The sequence below is a fragment of the Gnatocerus cornutus genome, chromosome 10, assembly GCF_029298725.1.
Source record: "Gnatocerus cornutus isolate USDA-ARS CGAHR chromosome 10, icGnaCorn1.1, whole genome shotgun sequence".
NCBI classification, from domain to species: domain Eukaryota; kingdom Metazoa; phylum Arthropoda; class Insecta; order Coleoptera; family Tenebrionidae; genus Gnatocerus; species Gnatocerus cornutus.
The window spans coordinates 5,180,717-5,198,384 of NC_142242.1; the positions used below are offsets into that span (position 1 = coordinate 5,180,717).

At 33.8% G+C, this 17,668-nt stretch overlaps 4 protein-coding genes across 4 annotated transcripts; all 4 read left to right on the plus strand.

The window, feature by feature from the left end:
- The first annotated feature begins 2,862 nt into the window (after positions 1 to 2,862).
- Positions 2,863 to 5,267, plus strand: PIG-Z (phosphatidylinositol glycan anchor biosynthesis class Z). The gene is made up of 3 exons (XM_088047460.1): positions 2,863 to 3,073; positions 3,120 to 4,059; positions 4,107 to 5,267. Exons 1-3 carry the CDS (start codon positions 2,947 to 2,949, stop codon positions 4,960 to 4,962), a joined length of 1,923 nt encoding a protein of 640 aa, XP_087903586.1. The 5' UTR covers positions 2,863 to 2,946; the 3' UTR covers positions 4,963 to 5,267.
- Positions 5,268 to 5,679: 412 nt separating this feature from the next.
- ACOX1 (acyl-CoA oxidase 1) lies at positions 5,680 to 10,091 on the plus strand. The gene is made up of 10 exons (XM_088047459.1): positions 5,680 to 5,879; positions 6,076 to 6,235; positions 7,823 to 7,991; positions 8,036 to 8,159; positions 8,209 to 8,453; positions 8,500 to 8,660; positions 8,710 to 8,872; positions 8,919 to 9,250; positions 9,297 to 9,549; positions 9,596 to 10,091. The coding sequence occupies exons 1-10, from the start codon at positions 5,753 to 5,755 to the stop codon at positions 9,854 to 9,856; spliced, it is 1,995 nt and encodes a 664-aa protein (XP_087903585.1). The 5' UTR covers positions 5,680 to 5,752; the 3' UTR covers positions 9,857 to 10,091.
- Positions 10,092 to 11,981: 1,890 nt separating this feature from the next.
- Rab32 (RAS oncogene family member Rab32) lies at positions 11,982 to 14,360 on the plus strand. Its single transcript, XM_088048030.1, has 5 exons — positions 11,982 to 13,016; positions 13,350 to 13,563; positions 13,610 to 13,791; positions 13,840 to 13,983; positions 14,028 to 14,360. Exons 1-5 carry the CDS (start codon positions 12,582 to 12,584, stop codon positions 14,133 to 14,135), a joined length of 1,083 nt encoding a protein of 360 aa, XP_087904156.1. The 5' UTR covers positions 11,982 to 12,581; the 3' UTR covers positions 14,136 to 14,360.
- A 147-nt stretch (positions 14,361 to 14,507) lies between these two features.
- On the plus strand, positions 14,508 to 17,665 carry LOC148167371 (protein brown-like). The gene is made up of 11 exons (XM_088046904.1): positions 14,508 to 14,525; positions 14,569 to 14,671; positions 14,712 to 14,760; positions 14,803 to 14,983; positions 15,032 to 15,172; positions 15,217 to 15,455; positions 15,508 to 15,654; positions 15,702 to 15,810; positions 15,856 to 16,213; positions 16,261 to 16,467; positions 16,637 to 17,665. Exons 1-11 carry the CDS (start codon positions 14,508 to 14,510, stop codon positions 16,819 to 16,821), a joined length of 1,737 nt encoding a protein of 578 aa, XP_087903030.1. The 3' UTR covers positions 16,822 to 17,665.
- Positions 17,666 to 17,668: the final 3 nt, after the last annotated feature.

A 17,668-nucleotide genomic window follows, 5' to 3' on the forward strand; every position in this document is an offset into this window, starting at 1 on the left:
CTTCCCAAATTTTATTGCCATATCTTTTAAACCATCCAAGTCTCAGACTCTAAAATAAAAATAAAAAAAGCGTTCCTTTCATAATTAAAAAAATTCTAAAATTTGTGTATTTTGCTTTAGAATTTTTTAATTCAGTACAATTAGGAAGCAACTTATAAATAATAAACTGACTAAATGTTATTGTCATAACCATAAAATCACCCGAGTTCTAATGTCTAAACGAAAAATTTTAAAATAATTGTTCCTTCTAAAAATAATAATTTCTAAAATTTGTGTCTTATGCTCTAGAATTTTGTAATTCAGCACAATTAGTAAGCAAGTCATAAATAATAAATTTACCAAATTTTATTGTCATAATCAAAATCACCCAAATCCCGACGTCTAAAAGTTAAACCTAAAACTTTCAAAGCTACAATTTAAATATTCATTTACGATATTTCTTTATGTACGGTTAAGAAAAATGCAGCAATATTTCCTTAAGCGTATGCAAAAAAATTTAGCTCCTAGTTTTATAATCACATTAATCATTTATCACAACATTTTAGTTTATAAATTCTAATATCTAAAAACTACCCAAACGCATTTTCTTAAATTTCTTGAATTTTTAGAAATCTCAGATTCTTCAGAATACTATTATTGCGTATTAAATGAACTTCAGACTTTGAGATTATCCAATTTAAAGAAACATCTCAATAGGAATTAAAAATGCAGACCGCGCTCAAAGCAAAAAATAGAAAAACAAATTAAACGAATACAGAAATCAACTTTAGACTTCAAATGAATCATCATTACAACACTAACATAATTAGATATCACACTAACATTTCTTTATAAGAAAATTATTGATTGGCACGTAAAAATCTGTCTAAAACAAATGTTGCGACGACAGAACTAACGATTAAAACTTTATTTTTAAGGTGTAAAGTGACAAGTAGATTTCATATAGTCAGACAGCAGGATTTTTAATCCTGACGTAACTTATATTAGTAACATCAATCAAAATGGTACGATTTTAATACGGAAATGTTTGTTAATTACGAAATCATCTACTAAAAATTTTATACTAATTATTATCACCGTTAATATAAAAGATGAATTGATAAAGGTTGGAGTTCAAATAGGAAATGTAAAAAGTGTCCGTAAGTTATTTTAGTGATCCTACACACTGTTGTAACGACAGGTCGGTTTCTTTGGCACCAAAGGATAATATAGTCATAAATAAACTAATGAATTTCTTGCGTTACAATCGGTATGGCTGTTTTATTACATTATATTGTTATGCTTCTGATATTTATTTAATTAGAAAATTTACACACTTAAATTTGTTGCTATTTCTCAACACAACTACAAATGACTACAAATGAAAAATTTGCTATTTATTGCCAGTAGCACGACACAATTTATTACCTCTACATTGAATGTCCTGGAAGTCGTCTAACCTTCTCTGAAGTAATGCCTACAAATTACATTACGTGTAGTATGTCTAATCATAGAATAATATCTCTACTATAGTAAACGAAGCTCAGCCATAATGGAGCTTTTTTATATCTTTGAAACATTTCGGTGTAATATAAATAAAATTACAGTAAACATTTGTAAAATCTTATCAAACGCACGATGAGTGTTACAATTAAAGTGTTCCATTGTTTAACATAATTTTATGGATGTAGATAAATTGGTATCGCTACAATAATAAACGCAAAACTCGCTATTATTCGTTTTTATCTTGTAACTTATTGTTCACTTAAACTAAAGAAATTAATTCAAAAAAGTATTTGTCAAATATGTAACAAATGCAATGTAACATTTTCTATCCTGAGCAGTATAACTAGTATAATAGCATTGCAAATCTAGTTAAGTGCTCGTAATAAATTGCATAATGCATTTCTAATCTTTATAAGCTTTCAAGCACGCTCGATTATATTTACAAAAATTACCACACAGAACTAGAGCTTACAATGTATTTGAAAAATTTCAGTAAACTTTTCATCATAGAAAGTATACAACTCTGTAAAGTGTAGAGCGGTGTAGGCGGAGGGATGAGTGTAATAATATCTCGGCCGTTGTAACCGCATTTCAACATGGTCCAAGCTACATCCACCCGCACTAGACGAAACCTGTTATTACAACGCTTGGTCATTGTCCGCGGACTTTACTTGCTCTTGCGACCTAACTGGAGCACACCCAAACTAGAGATCACAAAGCCTTTTCAGAGATCCACTCATTTAACGTCGGGAAGATAACACCATTATTTTATTATTTTTTTATTGACGTTTTGACAAGTGCCACTTAAGCCTCAGCGAAACTTTATAGGCCAATTTAATGCCACAATTAGCACACTTAATGAGCCACCTGGATCTTCTATTGTCGTTGCTGAAGACATAAAACAAATAAGAGCCGCTAGCTATACATGATAAGCTAAAAATAAATGCCCACATTAAAAATCGAGCAGGGAATTATCTTAATGCTGGGATTCCACAGAACGGAGAGCACAAATTAACCACCAGTTAAGATAGCCGACTGTCTAAATTATAATTCGACCATAATAAAATTATTACTAAACTATGTGTTTTTTATTAATGTTTATTGTCCCCTAATTACTTTAGTCCCCTCAATTTTAATTTACTTAATTACTACATATTTATTGTTCGCAATATATGTAACCAGTTATACACCCTTAATTAATAAATCATACTAAATTTTGGTACCAAAAGATTTTTATCGAAATACCAAAATCTTAGGAAGTAATAATATAGTGGCAACTTTCGGTCCCAACTCGGAAATGTTTTTTTATTCCATTTCGTAAGGTTATCGCATGATACGCCACTGCTTATTTCGCTTTTCCGCAACGTGGCGCCATCTTCCTTCGAAACGTCACTTTGTCAGTGTCACTTTTTAAGGTTACATTAAAATGTAAACAACTCGAATCTCAGGCCGAATCTCAAAATGGCTTTACCTGAACTTCCAAAAGTATATTGGTTCTTGGCCTTAGCTCGTATAATCTCAGTTTTAATCCCCCAACATGGTTATATCCACCCCGACGAATTTTTTCAATCAATTGAAGTTCAAGCAGGTAACGTGTGTGTTTGGGCCCCCCAATCGCTAAGTTTGGTTTTTAGGACAAGTTTTTGAAGTCGAACATAACACTCCATGGGAATTTAATTCAACTTTTCCAATTCGGAGCGTGGCAATTCCGTATTTTAGTATCGGCTTGCTGTTTAGGTTAACAAAAACTGTCGATTATTTTTTGAGGGGGTATTATGCGGTTTCTTTGATTAGTCCGTATGTTTTAGTGGTGGGTTCTCGGTTAGTTATGTGTGCGCTATCATTTCTTGTTGATGCCACGTTGTATAAGATTTGTACAAATAATAATGAGAAGTGTAAAAACAAGCTTGTTATACTAGCAAGTTCTTATGTTATGATAGTGTATGGTACTAGAACGTTTTCTAATACGATTGAATTAGTATTGTTTGCACTGTTACTATATTTTGTGTGTGAAAGTTTGACTTTTTCTAACACTCTTATCAAAAAACGCGAATATTTAAATTATAGGTATGAAACGAGTCGCTCAATTGTTGATAAAGTAAAGTTCCACAAATTGAGATTGTTTCTAGCTTCAGACTCATTACGGAATTGTTTCCAAATCAGCACTATTACTGTGATGGGTTTTTTCAATCGACCGACGTTTCTGGCGTTTGCTTTGTTTCCAGTCTTCTTTTGGTTGTACAGAGGCATGGGCAATAAACTAATAGCGCCAATGAACTACCACTTGAGAATACTAGCTCTGATTGTTTGTTCCATCCCCAGTTTATTGCTCAACGTCTTGATTGATTCTTTGTATTATGGTTACTTGACTTGGGGTGAAATTGGGGTTCTCCACCTCACAATTAACAACTTTGTTTTTACACCTTTCAATTTCGTGAAGTACAACATAGATTCGAGTAACTTAGCTCAACATGGACTGCATCCAAGGTTTCTACATATCCTTGTAAACATGCCTCTGTTGTTCAATATTCTTGCGATATTCACACTAGTCGATTTTTCCCAAGCTGTTTATAAGTATGTTAGACTAGTTTGTTGTACTTGAACTAATTTGCGTGTTGCAGTTTGATGAGAGGACGCCACCAATTGCTTCCGACTGTACGAAGTATAAAAGGGTTGATGATGTTGTCGTACATCGCTCCATTAGCTCTTCTTTCGGTTTTCCCTCATCAAGAACCGAGATTTTTGATTCCGCTTGTTATTCCATTAGTTTATCTTCACAGTTCTAGTATTTTACCAGAACAGGATAATATTCTCATTAAATTAGAGCATTCCGTTCGTAGAAAACCACAAGGTACAACGAAGCAAAGTACCGTATATTTACAACTCTGGATTGTCGTTAACGTGATTCTTGTGATATTTTTCGGGTTTTTACATCAAGGGGGAGTTTACCGTGCGGTTAGTCAGTTGTCTAAAGACATGCGAGCTGAGTCCCTTCGCACTGAGTTTTATATTCTCACTAGTCATATTTATACACTTCCTGAGAGTCTATTACTACAAACATCGAGTGAAAAATTACATTACAGTAGACGTACGAAATACACTGTGAATAAGAGATATTTCCTCTATGAGGAAGGTTCAGCAGACTTAAAAACACTCACTAGAGACTTGCAGCAAATCACCAAACGTAGCGACGAGTATAAAGTTTTGCATAAGACGAAGAAAGTGAAATTCATTCTGATTATCCCCAGCAGTTTAGACGACGAGTTGGTTCATCTAACCAGAGATCAGATTCGGTTGAAAAAAATTCATACTTTTTATCCTCATATTAGCACGGAAGCTTTCCCTGATTTTGGTCACGATATTACTTCTTTGTACTCGAATTTTGAGTTTAACGAGTTTTATAATGTTGTATTGTTTTGTTTAAACAAGCTGATATACTCATTTGGGCTTAGCATGTACGAGGTCGCTAAAATTTAGCGCGAAGTTTTATCAATTGCGTAAGAGATTTTATTGTTTTTTGTTTACTAAGATGGAGTTTTATCAGTTCCACCACGCAAATGACTCAACTACTTTCCTATCGAATGATTTACTGCTTTTTGTAAGGCAAAAATTCATAATTAAGCGGGATGACCGTGATTTTTTACTATTTTCAAATGAAAGTGCTTAACTTTTATTACCTAATTGATAGCACACGTGATTGTAATTGGGAGGAATGTAATTCTCGTTGAAATTATATTGTAGTATACACTTTTTGAAATGAGATTTTATTAAAGCATAGAAAGTATATAGAGTGTTTATTTTGACTTAACAATCATCTGCGTTATTTTTACGTTTACAAAAATTGATTAGATTAGATTAAATCACTATTTTTACAATGCCTAGTCAAGTGAGATTTATTATGGACTTTTGGACTTGTGGCACTTGAAATTTGTAACTCGTATGATCAGATTTAATCTTGATATAGTGGATTTGGATAAATAAAGTGGGCGCAAATATTTCTGATTAGTATAAAAAAATTACAAGTTTTTATACGCAGCAAATTATATATTACATTTTTTTAACTATTTTTCTCATTAATAGTATCAGTTTTTGCTTTTATTTCAATTTATGTGTTCAAAACCAGTTGAAACTTTTCCTCAAAGATTCCACCTCCGCCTCTGGTGTATCCCCTCCCTCCATCAACTTAACCTATAAATGCACCTGCGCCCTCTGCCCTGTGTTATTCATCCGTCAAAGTGACAGCTGTTGTGTCAAAATACAAAACAAAATGAAATTGGAAAACTCAGTGAATCCTGATTTAGTGGCAGAACGGAAGAAGTGCACATTTAACACTTTGGAATTGACTCATTTGTTGGATGGTGGTGCTAAAAGAACTGAAGAGAGACGTAGCAGAGGTATGTACTTTGCCCTAATAACGTGGCCTAGTGTTTATTTATCAATTAGTTTCTGTCATGTTCTGATCGATTTAAAATTACATAATTTATGAAAGAAAGAAGTCAATACTTGACAGTGAAACCTAATTTCTGTGTCGACTTTCTACTTTCAAAAAGTAATTATACTAATTGGGGTTAACACTTTTTCGTTCTGTAGAAAAATTTTTCTTGGAAGACCCTCAGCTGCAGTCGAAAGTTCCACTTGAATATTTGAGTCACAAAGAGAAATATGAAGAGGCTGTACGGAAATCTTGTATTATTTTCCAAAAAGTACAAGAACTGCAGAATCAAGGCAAAGGAGGAATGGATAATTTCAGGTATATTGATTGAACTTTGTATTAATGCTCCTTGTCCCATGACTTGTCTCATTTTTAATATCAATTGGGCAATTGATAGACACGAGCTGAGATGTTTTTATCGCCAATTGTTGACACGGCTGATGTATTCTAATTTGGTTTTAATTCACATTGTTTCTGATATTTAAATATTTTTTTGCGATAATTTAATTATTCCCACTCATCATTACTCAGTATTATATTTGAGTACAAACTGACGTAATCATGACGCTAATATTTTAATTGATCTTTGTGATTCTAAAAACTACACAATTATGTAAAGGAATATGGAACTTGCTTTGGTGACCATATTGGAATTAGTTACATTATAAATAAAAAATATATTAAACTTTAACACAATTCACTTTAACAATATCAATTGTAAGTATTGACAAAAAAATTAAATAATCAACACTATCTGACATTGAAGTAATATTTTGTAGTAAAAATTCTGATGCTTTTATTTGTTTTTGTTTTGTTTCTTTTTTAGTCTTAAAATTTTCTTTCCTACTTAATTTTCCAGTTTTTTTATTTATCATTGTCTTCATTATAAAAGAATTGGTTTCAAGCATTTTTGTTAGTTTTTGTAAATAACACTACTATTCATTAAATACAAAAATTTAAATTCACAATTTTTCTATCTGCACTGACTTAAATAGCACTACACTACCGTTTTCTTATATGAAAGCAAAAATATGTAGTAGTAAATTTTCAATTTGTGTCAGTGTTACCAGGTTTAAGGATTTTTCCAAATTTAAGGATTTTTGATGTATCATAGGGGAAACGATTTTTGGGCGAATTTAGGGGAATTTTGTGTTTAACTATAAACTTAAATTTCGAAGGGATGATTTATAAAAATATTTATTAATTCCGAAAGAATTCCGTAATCTTTGGTTTTATTAAAAATCCTGCTTTCGTCATTTTTCATGTAGAGAATTTTCGGATTTATAAAAGCAAATTCAAAATTCAACATGATTTGAAAGGGATAAGGTTAATATAAGTTTTGCAGGAATTCATGCGGTTTTAAAAAATTAGCATTGTGTCGGAACGACCAACCACAGATCTGCATTTTAAATTTGGCGGCTATAAAAAATTCTCTGCAAAAAAATAATGAGACTTTTGACGAAATCGGTATTATTCTACACAATGATACATTCTATTTGCTCAAAAATGCTCAAGAAACGTTTTCTTTGTTTGTAATTTCCAGAATGATTTGACTGAGATTCATGGTGTCTGAGGATTTTCTAGGGATTTATTAGATTAAAATCTAGGCATCATTGAAATTTTCTGGCAACACTGATGCAGTCTTGTAATCCGCACCCGGATAATCGAGGTTGTACTGTACAATCAATAATTGTTAAGTTTCAATTAATTAAAATCCCTTGTTTCGCGCCTGAAAATTTCAAAATTTTAGTGCGGGAAATTTAAAATTATTTTTTCTTCACAATTGATTACGGAGTTTTTGTTTTTTGGAAATAAAGATGTGAATTTCAAAATTATCTCTGAAAGGTCACGGTTCTGACCTCTGTGGTGATTCATCCATTATCATGCGTAAAATTTGCTCTTTAGAGAGATCCTGGGCGGTCAACTAGGTTCCGCGATCTTGAAAGACGGTAACCCCTTGACCCTCCACTATGTCATGTTCATCCCTACTCTAATGGGGCAAGGTACTTTGGAACAACAAAGCGAATGGATTCAGAAAGCTTGGAACTGTGATATCATAGGAACATACGCACAAGTAGGTCGGATTATCGTAATTTTTTGCTTGACTTTGTTTTCTAGACCGAATTAGGTCATGGTACATTTATCAGAGGTCTTGAAACCACAGCGACTTATGATGTAGAAAAAGAAGAGTTTGTTTTACACAGCCCAACTTTGACGGCGTACAAATGGTGGCCAGGGGGATGTTAGTAAGATTTGTCTTACCCTTAAAAAGTCTTCATGAGTTTTTTCAGTGGGTCATTCCGCGAATTATGCGGTGGTTCTTGCGCAATTGTATACCAAAGGGAAGTGTCATGGTATACATCCTTTCATAGTCCAATTGCGCGACGAGGAAACCCATGAACCCATGCGTGGGATTAAAATAGGTGAAATTGGGTGTAAACTTGGGATGAACAGTACCAATAATGGGTACCTCGGTTTTGACCATGTTAGAATCCCTAGGACTAACCTTCTCATGAAAAATAATCAAGTTCTAAAAGTAGGTTTGTTATCTTAGTTAATCAGTATTTTATTATTGTTTCTAGGACGGCACTTATGTTAAGTCACCCAGTAGTAAATTAACATATGGTACTATGATTTTCGTTCGTGTAGTTATAGTACAAGACGCTGCCCACTACCTACGCAAAGCAGTAACTATAGCTACAAGATACAGCGCTGTACGACATCAATCAGAGATTAAAGCTGGGTAGGTTCCAACCGATTCAAAGTACCATTAAACTGATCAATAATTTTAGTACTGGTGAACCCCAGATCATTGATTTTGTTACGCAACAGTATAAACTCTTCCCTCAAATTGCCACCTACTTCGCTTTTCAATACAGCGCGACTTGGTTATGGGACGTTTACAACAACGTAACTTCAGAGTTAGAAGCAGGACAACTTGAAAGTTTGCCTGAAGTAAGCAACAATTCAACTCAATCAATTTTACAATATGATTTTACAGCTACACGCTATCGCTTGCTGTTTGAAAGCTGTAAGTAGCGCGGATGCCGCTCAGGGAGTTGAAACTTGCAGATTAGCTTGTGGAGGTCATGGTTACATGACATCTTCAAATTTACCATCAACTTATGGTTTGGTAACAGCAATGTGCACTTATGAAGGTGAAAACACAGTTTTGTTGTTACAAACAGCACGTTTTCTTATCAAATCGTTCCAAAATCGTGAGAAATTGGCGAATCGTACTACAGTCAGGTATCTTGCCAACGATGTGAGAAACAAACCGTTTGAAAAATCCGTGGAATGGATTATATACGCTCTGCAACAAACAGCTGCAAGGTAAATTATCGATTTGTTTTAAACAAAATTTAATGTGACTATTCAGGAAAATTGAATTGGCTAATCGTCACATCAATGAAAGAGTCCAGAAAGGAAAAGCCTACGAAGACGCTTGGAACGAATCATCAATTGAGTTAGTCGCAGCTGCTGAAGCACACTGTAGGAGTTTCATCGTTGAAACTTTCTATAACACCGTCAAAACTCTTAACGTTTCAAGCGAGTTAAAAACTGTTCTTGTACACTTGTTGAATTTGTACGCTGTCTACATTGCCCTCAGATTAACAGGAGATTTATTGAGAGTAATATTCAGTCATTTCTACGACTTCTTCTAATTTCTTTTTACAGTTCACAAGTATCACCGGAAATGATATCGATGCTCTACAACAATGGCTAGAAGAATCTCTGTCACTCATTCGTCCAAACGCCATCGGCCTTGTGGACAGTTTTGACATTCGCGACGAAGTTCTCGGTTCAACTCTGGGAGCTTCCGATGGAAAAGTTTACGAGAGGTTGTTTGAAGAAGCTTCAAAGAGTCCGCTAAATTCCGAGCCAGTCAACAAATCGTTTAAACTGTATTTGAAACCGTTTTTAAAATCCAATTTGTAACTTTTTATTTTTTATATTTTTATTAAGACGGAACGAGGGACCATCAGGGTTATGTATACAAAACTCGTAATTTTTAAAATTTTTCTTATCCTTCGCTCTACTACAAAGTAGTATTAAGTTAGTAATCGTTTTACGCTATTTTTGTCGACTTTGTTATATATATTTTTATTTTGTTATGCATTCCATAGACGTTTTAAGTATTTGTTGTTGGAGAAATAAAAGTGTAAAGTAATAATGAGTTTTTTGGGTACGGATATTTACATAATTGGAGGTCAACGGGCAATTTATAATCGATTGATATTAAATTATTTTTGATTCGTTGAAAACACAAATAAACGTAGGCAACACTTCGAGTTCGCTCCTTGCAATGTTGGTTGCCTGAATAAACGGAATTAACATCAAAAGTTCGTTGATTTACCGAAAGGTAGCGTTGTGGCGCGAAATAACAACTTTCAAACTTTATTATAAAGAAACAAAACCTACATAAAAAAAAACAATTAAACCGTTCTTTGGTTTTTGATGAATCATTAATGAAACCATGTAAGTGTTACTGTATTTACATTTGTCTACTCCATCAGTTCATTGTAAGAAAACAAACAAACTATTGAAAGTTATTGTCATTTTATTACTTTCTGAAAAGTACAATGAGGTGTTATCACTCCATCAAACTGTACGAATCAGTTTGGTAAACACTCGTAAGAGTTCTAACTAGAGTTTATCAAAATTCCATTGCCACGGCTGAACTGAAAGTAAAATCAAAATTGTGTCAAAACTTTATTATCCTTATCATAGTCGTATGTCGGGTTGTCGCATTTCTTACGACACGTTTAGTTCAGATAACAACGCTAGAACTTTTGTTTCATTCGTTCCAGTAACGTTTGTAACAAATCAATCAATGTGCAGGTTTCTGTAATATCAAATAACACGTTATCAATATTTATTCTGTCTCATCCTTATCGCTATCGGCGGTCAGTGTGAAGTTACTTAAAAGTGATGATCCTGGATTGTTGACAATACATTCAGTATTGTGATAATCATATGGAAGCAGCCATTATAGTGAACATTGTAATAAACTAATTGGAAAAAAAGAAAGAGTTTATTCGGTCTGGCGCCAAAACCAATGAACTTGGAAAAGATCGAAGGGGAAACCCAAGAAGTTTGAAATGGTGAGTTGATATATTTATAGCGGCAGGAGTTTTCAAATTTGTCGTAAAATGGAGTAAATATTTCGGATAACACGAATAATGAGTTATCTCCAAATTTTTATTGCAATCATGTAAAAAAATTAGAATGATCTAAGATTTCGATGTAATCAATCTGAAATATATCTATGTGGAAATATCTGGTTGCTTGTAAGTTTAGACACGTGATAAAAGTATCTGTGGTTTCCTTACTTTTCACCAAAAATTCCAACAAGTCATCTCGCCACATGGTAAAATAACCAAATTATTAACAAGAAACACAACATCAGTTCACATAAATTAAAGATTATTTATGTACAAACTTGTGCAACTCCTACCTGCAAAACCGATAAGATACCGATAAGATTTCTTCAAACTTCGCGAATCGAAATGAAAATGGAATTTCCTAATTAAAATCAATCAACTTTTTTTAACATATTTTCAATACAATTCCGCCATTTTAATCGTAAAGTTAATGTCAAATTTGATAAGTATAGGTCACTGTCCCTCGTTTTATCTGAGTATGCTAAACGTTTAATTGACAGTGTGATGTGTCCTTTTAATTACTTCGCATTTTGACATGATTGAAGAGGTCCAAGGGAGACGTTTAAATCGAAGAACGCGGGGTGAGAGAAATAAACGACGCGAACGATATTTTATTTTTACGGATTCTTATAATTATGAAACTGAAAGCGATGTTCTGACTGACGAGGTATCGCCACCCCCCACACCTCCCTCGACCGATAACAACAATTTTAAACAAAATCACAAAAGACACCATAGAATGGTGAGTAATTTTCGCTTGCAATAAATTTAATAAAAAAGAACAAATTTGATTGTATAATTTGTGATACGGCTGGGTGGTATTATACTTATAAAAGTAAATATTTTTAATTGTTCTTATCAACCGAATTGTTTAGTAAATTGTAAATTAGTAGTAGGTGATGATAAGAGTAAATTGATTGAGGAAATTGAAGAAGTAATTATTTGTTTGTTGTGATAAAAACAAAAATTATTCAATTGTTATTTCTCCACGGCGCCTTTGTGTGTCTAGACGAGGATGATAAAGAGCGATTTTTTTCAAAATGTGAAAGTGAAAATGTTTTATTAATTATTGTATCCCGAATTACCCTTTCTCTTTCGTTTTTTGGTCCAAATAATTACGTTCTTGGAAGAAAAAGTGAGTCAATTAAAAATCGATTTATCGATTTTGTGTAGAGTTTCTTCTGTTAATCCTTTAGAAGCCAATGAAAGAATATCACCCATATTTGAAACGTAGGGCGTCTGAAGCCATAAAACCGAAGTAAAAGTGACGCGGAACTAACAAATTTGGTTATTTTTCGAACTTTCGCCCTTCAAGAGTATCCCTAACTAACTCGTGAATTAATTCCGCCACTTTAATCAAATTAAAATCTCTCGTTAAACTATAAAGTTTCCCCTGAAGTCAAGATCCGCTCACACCACTCCTTTATTTACCTTCACCTCCACTTTATTATCAGTCCAACATCAGCTTTTTACCTCGATATGTCTTTTAAAGTATAAAAATGAAAAACGACGACACTGATCAAAAAACAATAATCGAAGTGACACAAAAACGAACAAAGAAGATCGTTGTCCCTCCGAAATCGCCAAAATTATTAAAAGTGAAGAAATCAAATTTTTTGATGAAGAAGTTGAAATTGAAATCGCGATCGCCGAGTAGAAACACGGGAGGGCAAATTAGTTGTTCTTTGCCTAGTACTTCCACGCCTCCGGTTATAGGGCGAGAGACTCCGGAAGGTCACGATAACTTCACGTTTCCAAAATCAGTGTCGGAATCTAATCTGTGGCAAAGTGCGGAAAAAAGCGATACGATCGAGAGTCAGAAACAAGTGGAAGGTGAAACATTGAAACGGCCACAGTCTTTAGAGAGTTTGACGGATATGCCAGCTTATGGGGATCTTATCATTGATCCGTTAACGGAAGAAGATCCGGGAATGGTAATTGTATTAATATAATTAAACGGGATTATTTACAATAGAATCAGATAAGAGTAGTTCGTTGTTAATACGTTTTCGGCGCCGTGAGACGGTCGTGTGAACAAAATAAATTGTTGTTTACAACGAAATTCACACAAATCGACAGTTTTTATTGAACCAAATAGACCGTGTCGTAATTAATATTGATAGGGAATCCGATACCACATAACAAGGACATTGATATGCAATGAATAAATAGTCATAAAACCAGAAAATAATTCTTGCAAGAAAAAACTGATAGTTATTCCAAACACTTATTTTTAGCTCTAAGATAACGTTTGATTCTCTTTTCAGTCCTATGCAAATAAAAATACAGAAAGAAAAGACCATTTGTACAAAATTTTGGTGATTGGAGATTTGGGAGCGGGGAAAACTTCGATAATCAAACGATATGTCCATCGTTTTTTCACGCAACATTACAGAGCCACAATTGGAGTAGATTTTGCACTTAAAGTACTCAACTGGGATGAAAATACTCTTATAAGACTACAATTATGGGACATAGCAGGTGAGGGACACCCCACAATCTCCTTCGTCTAGAATTTCATTTTTAGGACAAGAACGCTATGGGAATATGACTCGAGTCTACTACAAAGAAGCCGTGGGAGCATTTATCGTATTTGATGTTACTAGAGTGAACACGTTTGAATCTGTAGCAAAATGGAAGTCGGATTTAGACTCCAAAGTGCAGTTAGCTGATGGCTCTCCAATTCCTTGCGTTTTATTAGCTAATAAGGTTCGAACGAATCTCCGCTTGATGTGGTAACTTTTCATTTTTTTCCAGTGCGATCAGCCCAAAGAGGGTTTAGTAAACAACTCCCATAAAATGGACGATTACTGCAAAGAAAACAATTTCACGGCTTGGTTTGAAACGTCTGCGAAAGACAACATCAACATTGATGAAGCTGCAAGAGCTTTAGTTACCAAGGTACCACAAAGTGTACTAATTCGAGTACTAATTCTCGTTTTTAGATTCTTGAAAATGATACACTACTGAATGCAGAGTCCAAAGACATAGAAAAATTTTCAATAACAAAGGAGGCGAATGCTCAAAAAGAAGGAAAAATGTGTTCTTGTTGATTCTTTTTTCTCTATTGTTCCTTTATTGTAGTTTATATTCAGATAAGTACATTTTAGATCACGACATGTCCCGCTATTGTGAAAATTACACTTTTTTTTGTCATACGTATCTTCTTGAGATAATAGCGTAATGTAATGAAACACCAGTATTTGTCATTTGTATACAATTTTCTGTAATAATACCTACAAAGTTCATATTTTAAATACACTACTGTTTTGTTAAAACCTCTTTTATTTCTTGAATGGACAAAAAGTGCCACAAAACATTGAAACGGTATTATCTATTTCTTGTTGACTCAACCCAAAATCTCCAGTCTAACTAAACATTGAAATAATCCTTGATAACGACACTGTAAGAACTAAATCTCAGTAATGCAACAAAGATGGTACGTAAACTTTTAAAACAGACATAAGTTCATCTTTGATATTTTAGTCACAATTCTGTTTTACCTGGCACAACATAAACGTAACGATTGTTGAAAAATCAGAAACATTTTGGAAAACCACCTCAAGACTCAAAGTTATTCTAGACAATGGTAAGTTTTTCACGCGTGAGAAACAATAACGTTTTTTTAGTCTCTGGATTTGCTACAAGTAACTCTTTATATGCGATCGTGGGGAGCAGGTAATTTTTTCACGAGTTGACCAAAATTAACTCTATTTATAGCGGCTCTGGAAAAACCTCGTTATTACGTGCGATTTCCGGACGATGTAGACTAAAAAGTGGAGTTCTTCAAATAAATAAAAGAGTTTTTACTGATGCTGATATTAGAGATATCTCTGGATATGTCCCTCAGCAGGACATTTTCACCGAATATTTGACAGTCTCTGAGTACATGCAATTTATGGTAATTTCAACAAAAAGTTGAGTTTTGAGTGAATCTGTTTTTCCGTAGACAGCCCTCCAACTTAACTCTAAAAATAATAAATCGCAGATTAAGGAGCTTCTGTCCGAAGTCTGTCTAGATGGTCACAACTCCTCTTGGATCAAAAACCTCTCAACTGGAGAGAAACGAAGATTAACATTAGCCGGCGAGGTAAAAAAAGTGTCTTAATCTCCCGATAACATCTGACCTTCTAGCTAATTAGTGATCCTTTTATTCTATTTTGTGATGAACCCACGACAGGATTAGACAGCTACAATTCTCTCCTCGTTATAGAAAAGTTGCAAAAACGAGCACTTGGAGGAAAAATAGTACTAGCAACAATCCACCAACCATCATCTCAAATCTTTCATTATTTTGATAACATTACGCTTCTAGCTGAAGGGAAACTGGTTTTTCAAGGTACGAGAGAGGAAGCTAATTCTTTTTTTGCAAGGTAACTGAATTAATTGATCATGAAATTCTATTTATACCCCAATTGTTTTCAGTATGAATTTAAAGTGCCCACTGAATTACAATCCCGCCGATTTTTACATTAAATGTCTCACATTTGAAGATGTCTCTGAAATGTGTGAGATTTTCAAAAGGCAAAAGACTCGGCCGACATCGTACAATGATGCGATAGTTTTGGAAAAGTACGACTAAATTATTAGTATTTTGAAAATTAAAAAATGTGTTCTAGAAAATACAAAAGCACGTTCTGCAATGAGTTAAAGTGGTTGCTTTGGAGAAGTTTCCTCTCAACTAAAAGAAACACAGCCATGTATTTAGGTGGTTATCTTCTCGTTCTGGTAACTACAGACACTAAAATTTGAAATTCTAGATCTCGTTTTTAGATCGAACTGTTTTTAATAACCGCGTTCTATTCGGACATTTCTCTTTCTACTCTTCAAAGTCCGCAGGACATTGAAGGGTTTTTAGGTTTGTTTACATCAGAATTGATTTTTACCAACATGTACGCCGTCGTTAGCGTGTTTCCAAGAGAAATTGACGTGTTTGTAAGAGAAAAAACTTTATACTCTGGTCATGCATACTACATTTCGAAGCTGTTATCCACAGTACCCATAGTTTTAATATCCACAACTCTGTACATGTCAATAATATTTGCATTGTTGAAATTTTTAAACGGAGTTTATCTGTGGCTTCAAATGACTTATTGGATGTTTACAGTGAGCATCGCAGCGTGTGCTTTAGGTAAATATTCACTTAAAGATGAAAAAAAAAACACAATTGTTTTCCAGGACTAGCTTTTTCTGGTTCTTTTTCAACGGTTGAACACATTGATTTATATTTAGGACCAATCGAATTTTTACTTCTTTTGCTTTCGGGTTTGATGGTGAAACTGGATAAAATACCGGTTGGTTTATCTTGGTTGAAATACTTGTCTCCATTCTATTACGCCTTTGAGTCATCCTCGAATTTGTTATGGGAAAAAGTTTCAAATATTGGTAAATATTCCATTTTATTAGAAATAAAATTAACGACTCAACATTAAAAACTAATGAAGTACGAGATAACATCACAAATTGGGTGAACAGATCGAAAATTGGTTAATTAAACAGCCTTGGGTTGAATCTATTGTAAATATTGCTGATTAATTCAAGGTTTTATTTTTAGGTAATTGCACAGAAAGGGAAACTCTCCCGTGTTATAGTAATGGCACTGAAGTTTTACAAAGTTATGGTGTTTATAGAACGTATTCTGGAGTTTACAACGTTTTGTATTTACACATTTTAACCGTAATATTTATTGTAATTGGTTTTGTCGGACTCGTACGAAAAAAAAATGTTCACACCATATAAAAATCTCTTGTTCGATAATAAACATAAAAACTTAAAACGCGTGATTTATTGGCAATACCCTGGAAAATTACAGTTTCTCTGAATCCGTTGCAGTTTCTAAATGTCTCTCAACAAATCATAAAAATATTTTCAAAGAATTGGATGATGCTAGACGGATGTCATGGGGATAATTCCATCTCTCAGGTTCGTACTAACTGAAATCAGGGCCTCATTATTGTCACCAGCGTAGCGTAACTCGCAAAAAAGAAACTATTTATTTCGTGGTTCTGGAATGTGAGAAAAAATTAATTTAATGCAACTAGCGAAGAATCCAATCTAAGACCAATTCAAAAAAATGATAATTGACATCCTGGATGGTTTTGCCTCCAGCTGTCTCTTAAAACTTGCCCGTCGAGGTTTTTGTCACAGCACCCACATTTTGGCAAGTTCCCAGTGACGCTGGATTCTGCTAAGATTTCGATTTTGGAATTTCTTTAATTACGAAATGTAAATATCATTAGGGTTGATAAGAAATTGTGGAATGTTTGAACGATGATAGCTCAAAGTGTCTACTGGGCATGAGTTTTTACCAACATGTAAACTACTTTGTTTATTGTATGACTGTACGCTTCTCACAACAATGATCATGTTGTTCGAGAATTCGTTGTAACAATCGCTGAAGTCAATTGAATTACCGATTCGTAATTGAATTGTTAAGGATATTATGAGTCATTTGTGATCGGATGTGTGATTTTTGGGGTAATAGAACTGCGCCAAAACAAACCGAAAACTTATTTATTTCCGATCAAAAGCGAAGGTGTTAAATTTTCTTATTGTTTCCTTTTTATGAGCGATTTAATGACCTTTA

What these genes read in the sequence shown, in the direction of transcription:
- PIG-Z (XM_088047460.1), top strand. Translation starts at nt 2,947, where the DNA reads ATGGCTTTACCTGAACTTCCAAAAGTATATTGGTTCTTGGCCTTAGCT. An exon ending in ATCAATTGAAGTTCAAGCAG is followed by an intron (nt 3,074 to 3,119) that starts GTAACGTGTGTG and finishes TTTGGTTTTTAG; the next exon opens with GACAAGTTTTTGAAGTCGAA. An exon ending in TTTTCCCAAGCTGTTTATAA is followed by an intron (nt 4,060 to 4,106) that starts GTATGTTAGACT and finishes TGCGTGTTGCAG; the next exon opens with TTTGATGAGAGGACGCCACC.
- ACOX1 (XM_088047459.1), top strand. Translation starts at nt 5,753, where the DNA reads ATGAAATTGGAAAACTCAGTGAATCCTGATTTAGTGGCAGAACGGAAG. An exon ending in TGAAGAGAGACGTAGCAGAG is followed by an intron (nt 5,880 to 6,075) that starts GTATGTACTTTG and finishes TTCGTTCTGTAG; the next exon opens with AAAAATTTTTCTTGGAAGAC. An exon ending in AACTTGAAAGTTTGCCTGAA is followed by an intron (nt 8,873 to 8,918) that starts GTAAGCAACAAT and finishes ATGATTTTACAG; the next exon opens with CTACACGCTATCGCTTGCTG.
- Rab32 (XM_088048030.1), top strand. Translation starts at nt 12,582, where the DNA reads ATGAAAAACGACGACACTGATCAAAAAACAATAATCGAAGTGACACAA. An exon ending in CGGAAGAAGATCCGGGAATG is followed by an intron (nt 13,017 to 13,349) that starts GTAATTGTATTA and finishes TTCTCTTTTCAG; the next exon opens with TCCTATGCAAATAAAAATAC. An exon ending in ACAATTATGGGACATAGCAG is followed by an intron (nt 13,564 to 13,609) that starts GTGAGGGACACC and finishes TTTCATTTTTAG; the next exon opens with GACAAGAACGCTATGGGAAT.
- LOC148167371 (XM_088046904.1), top strand. An exon ending in CAAAGTTATTCTAGACAATG is followed by an intron (nt 14,672 to 14,711) that starts GTAAGTTTTTCA and finishes ACGTTTTTTTAG; the next exon opens with TCTCTGGATTTGCTACAAGT. An exon ending in GATGCGATAGTTTTGGAAAA is followed by an intron (nt 15,655 to 15,701) that starts GTACGACTAAAT and finishes AATGTGTTCTAG; the next exon opens with AAAATACAAAAGCACGTTCT.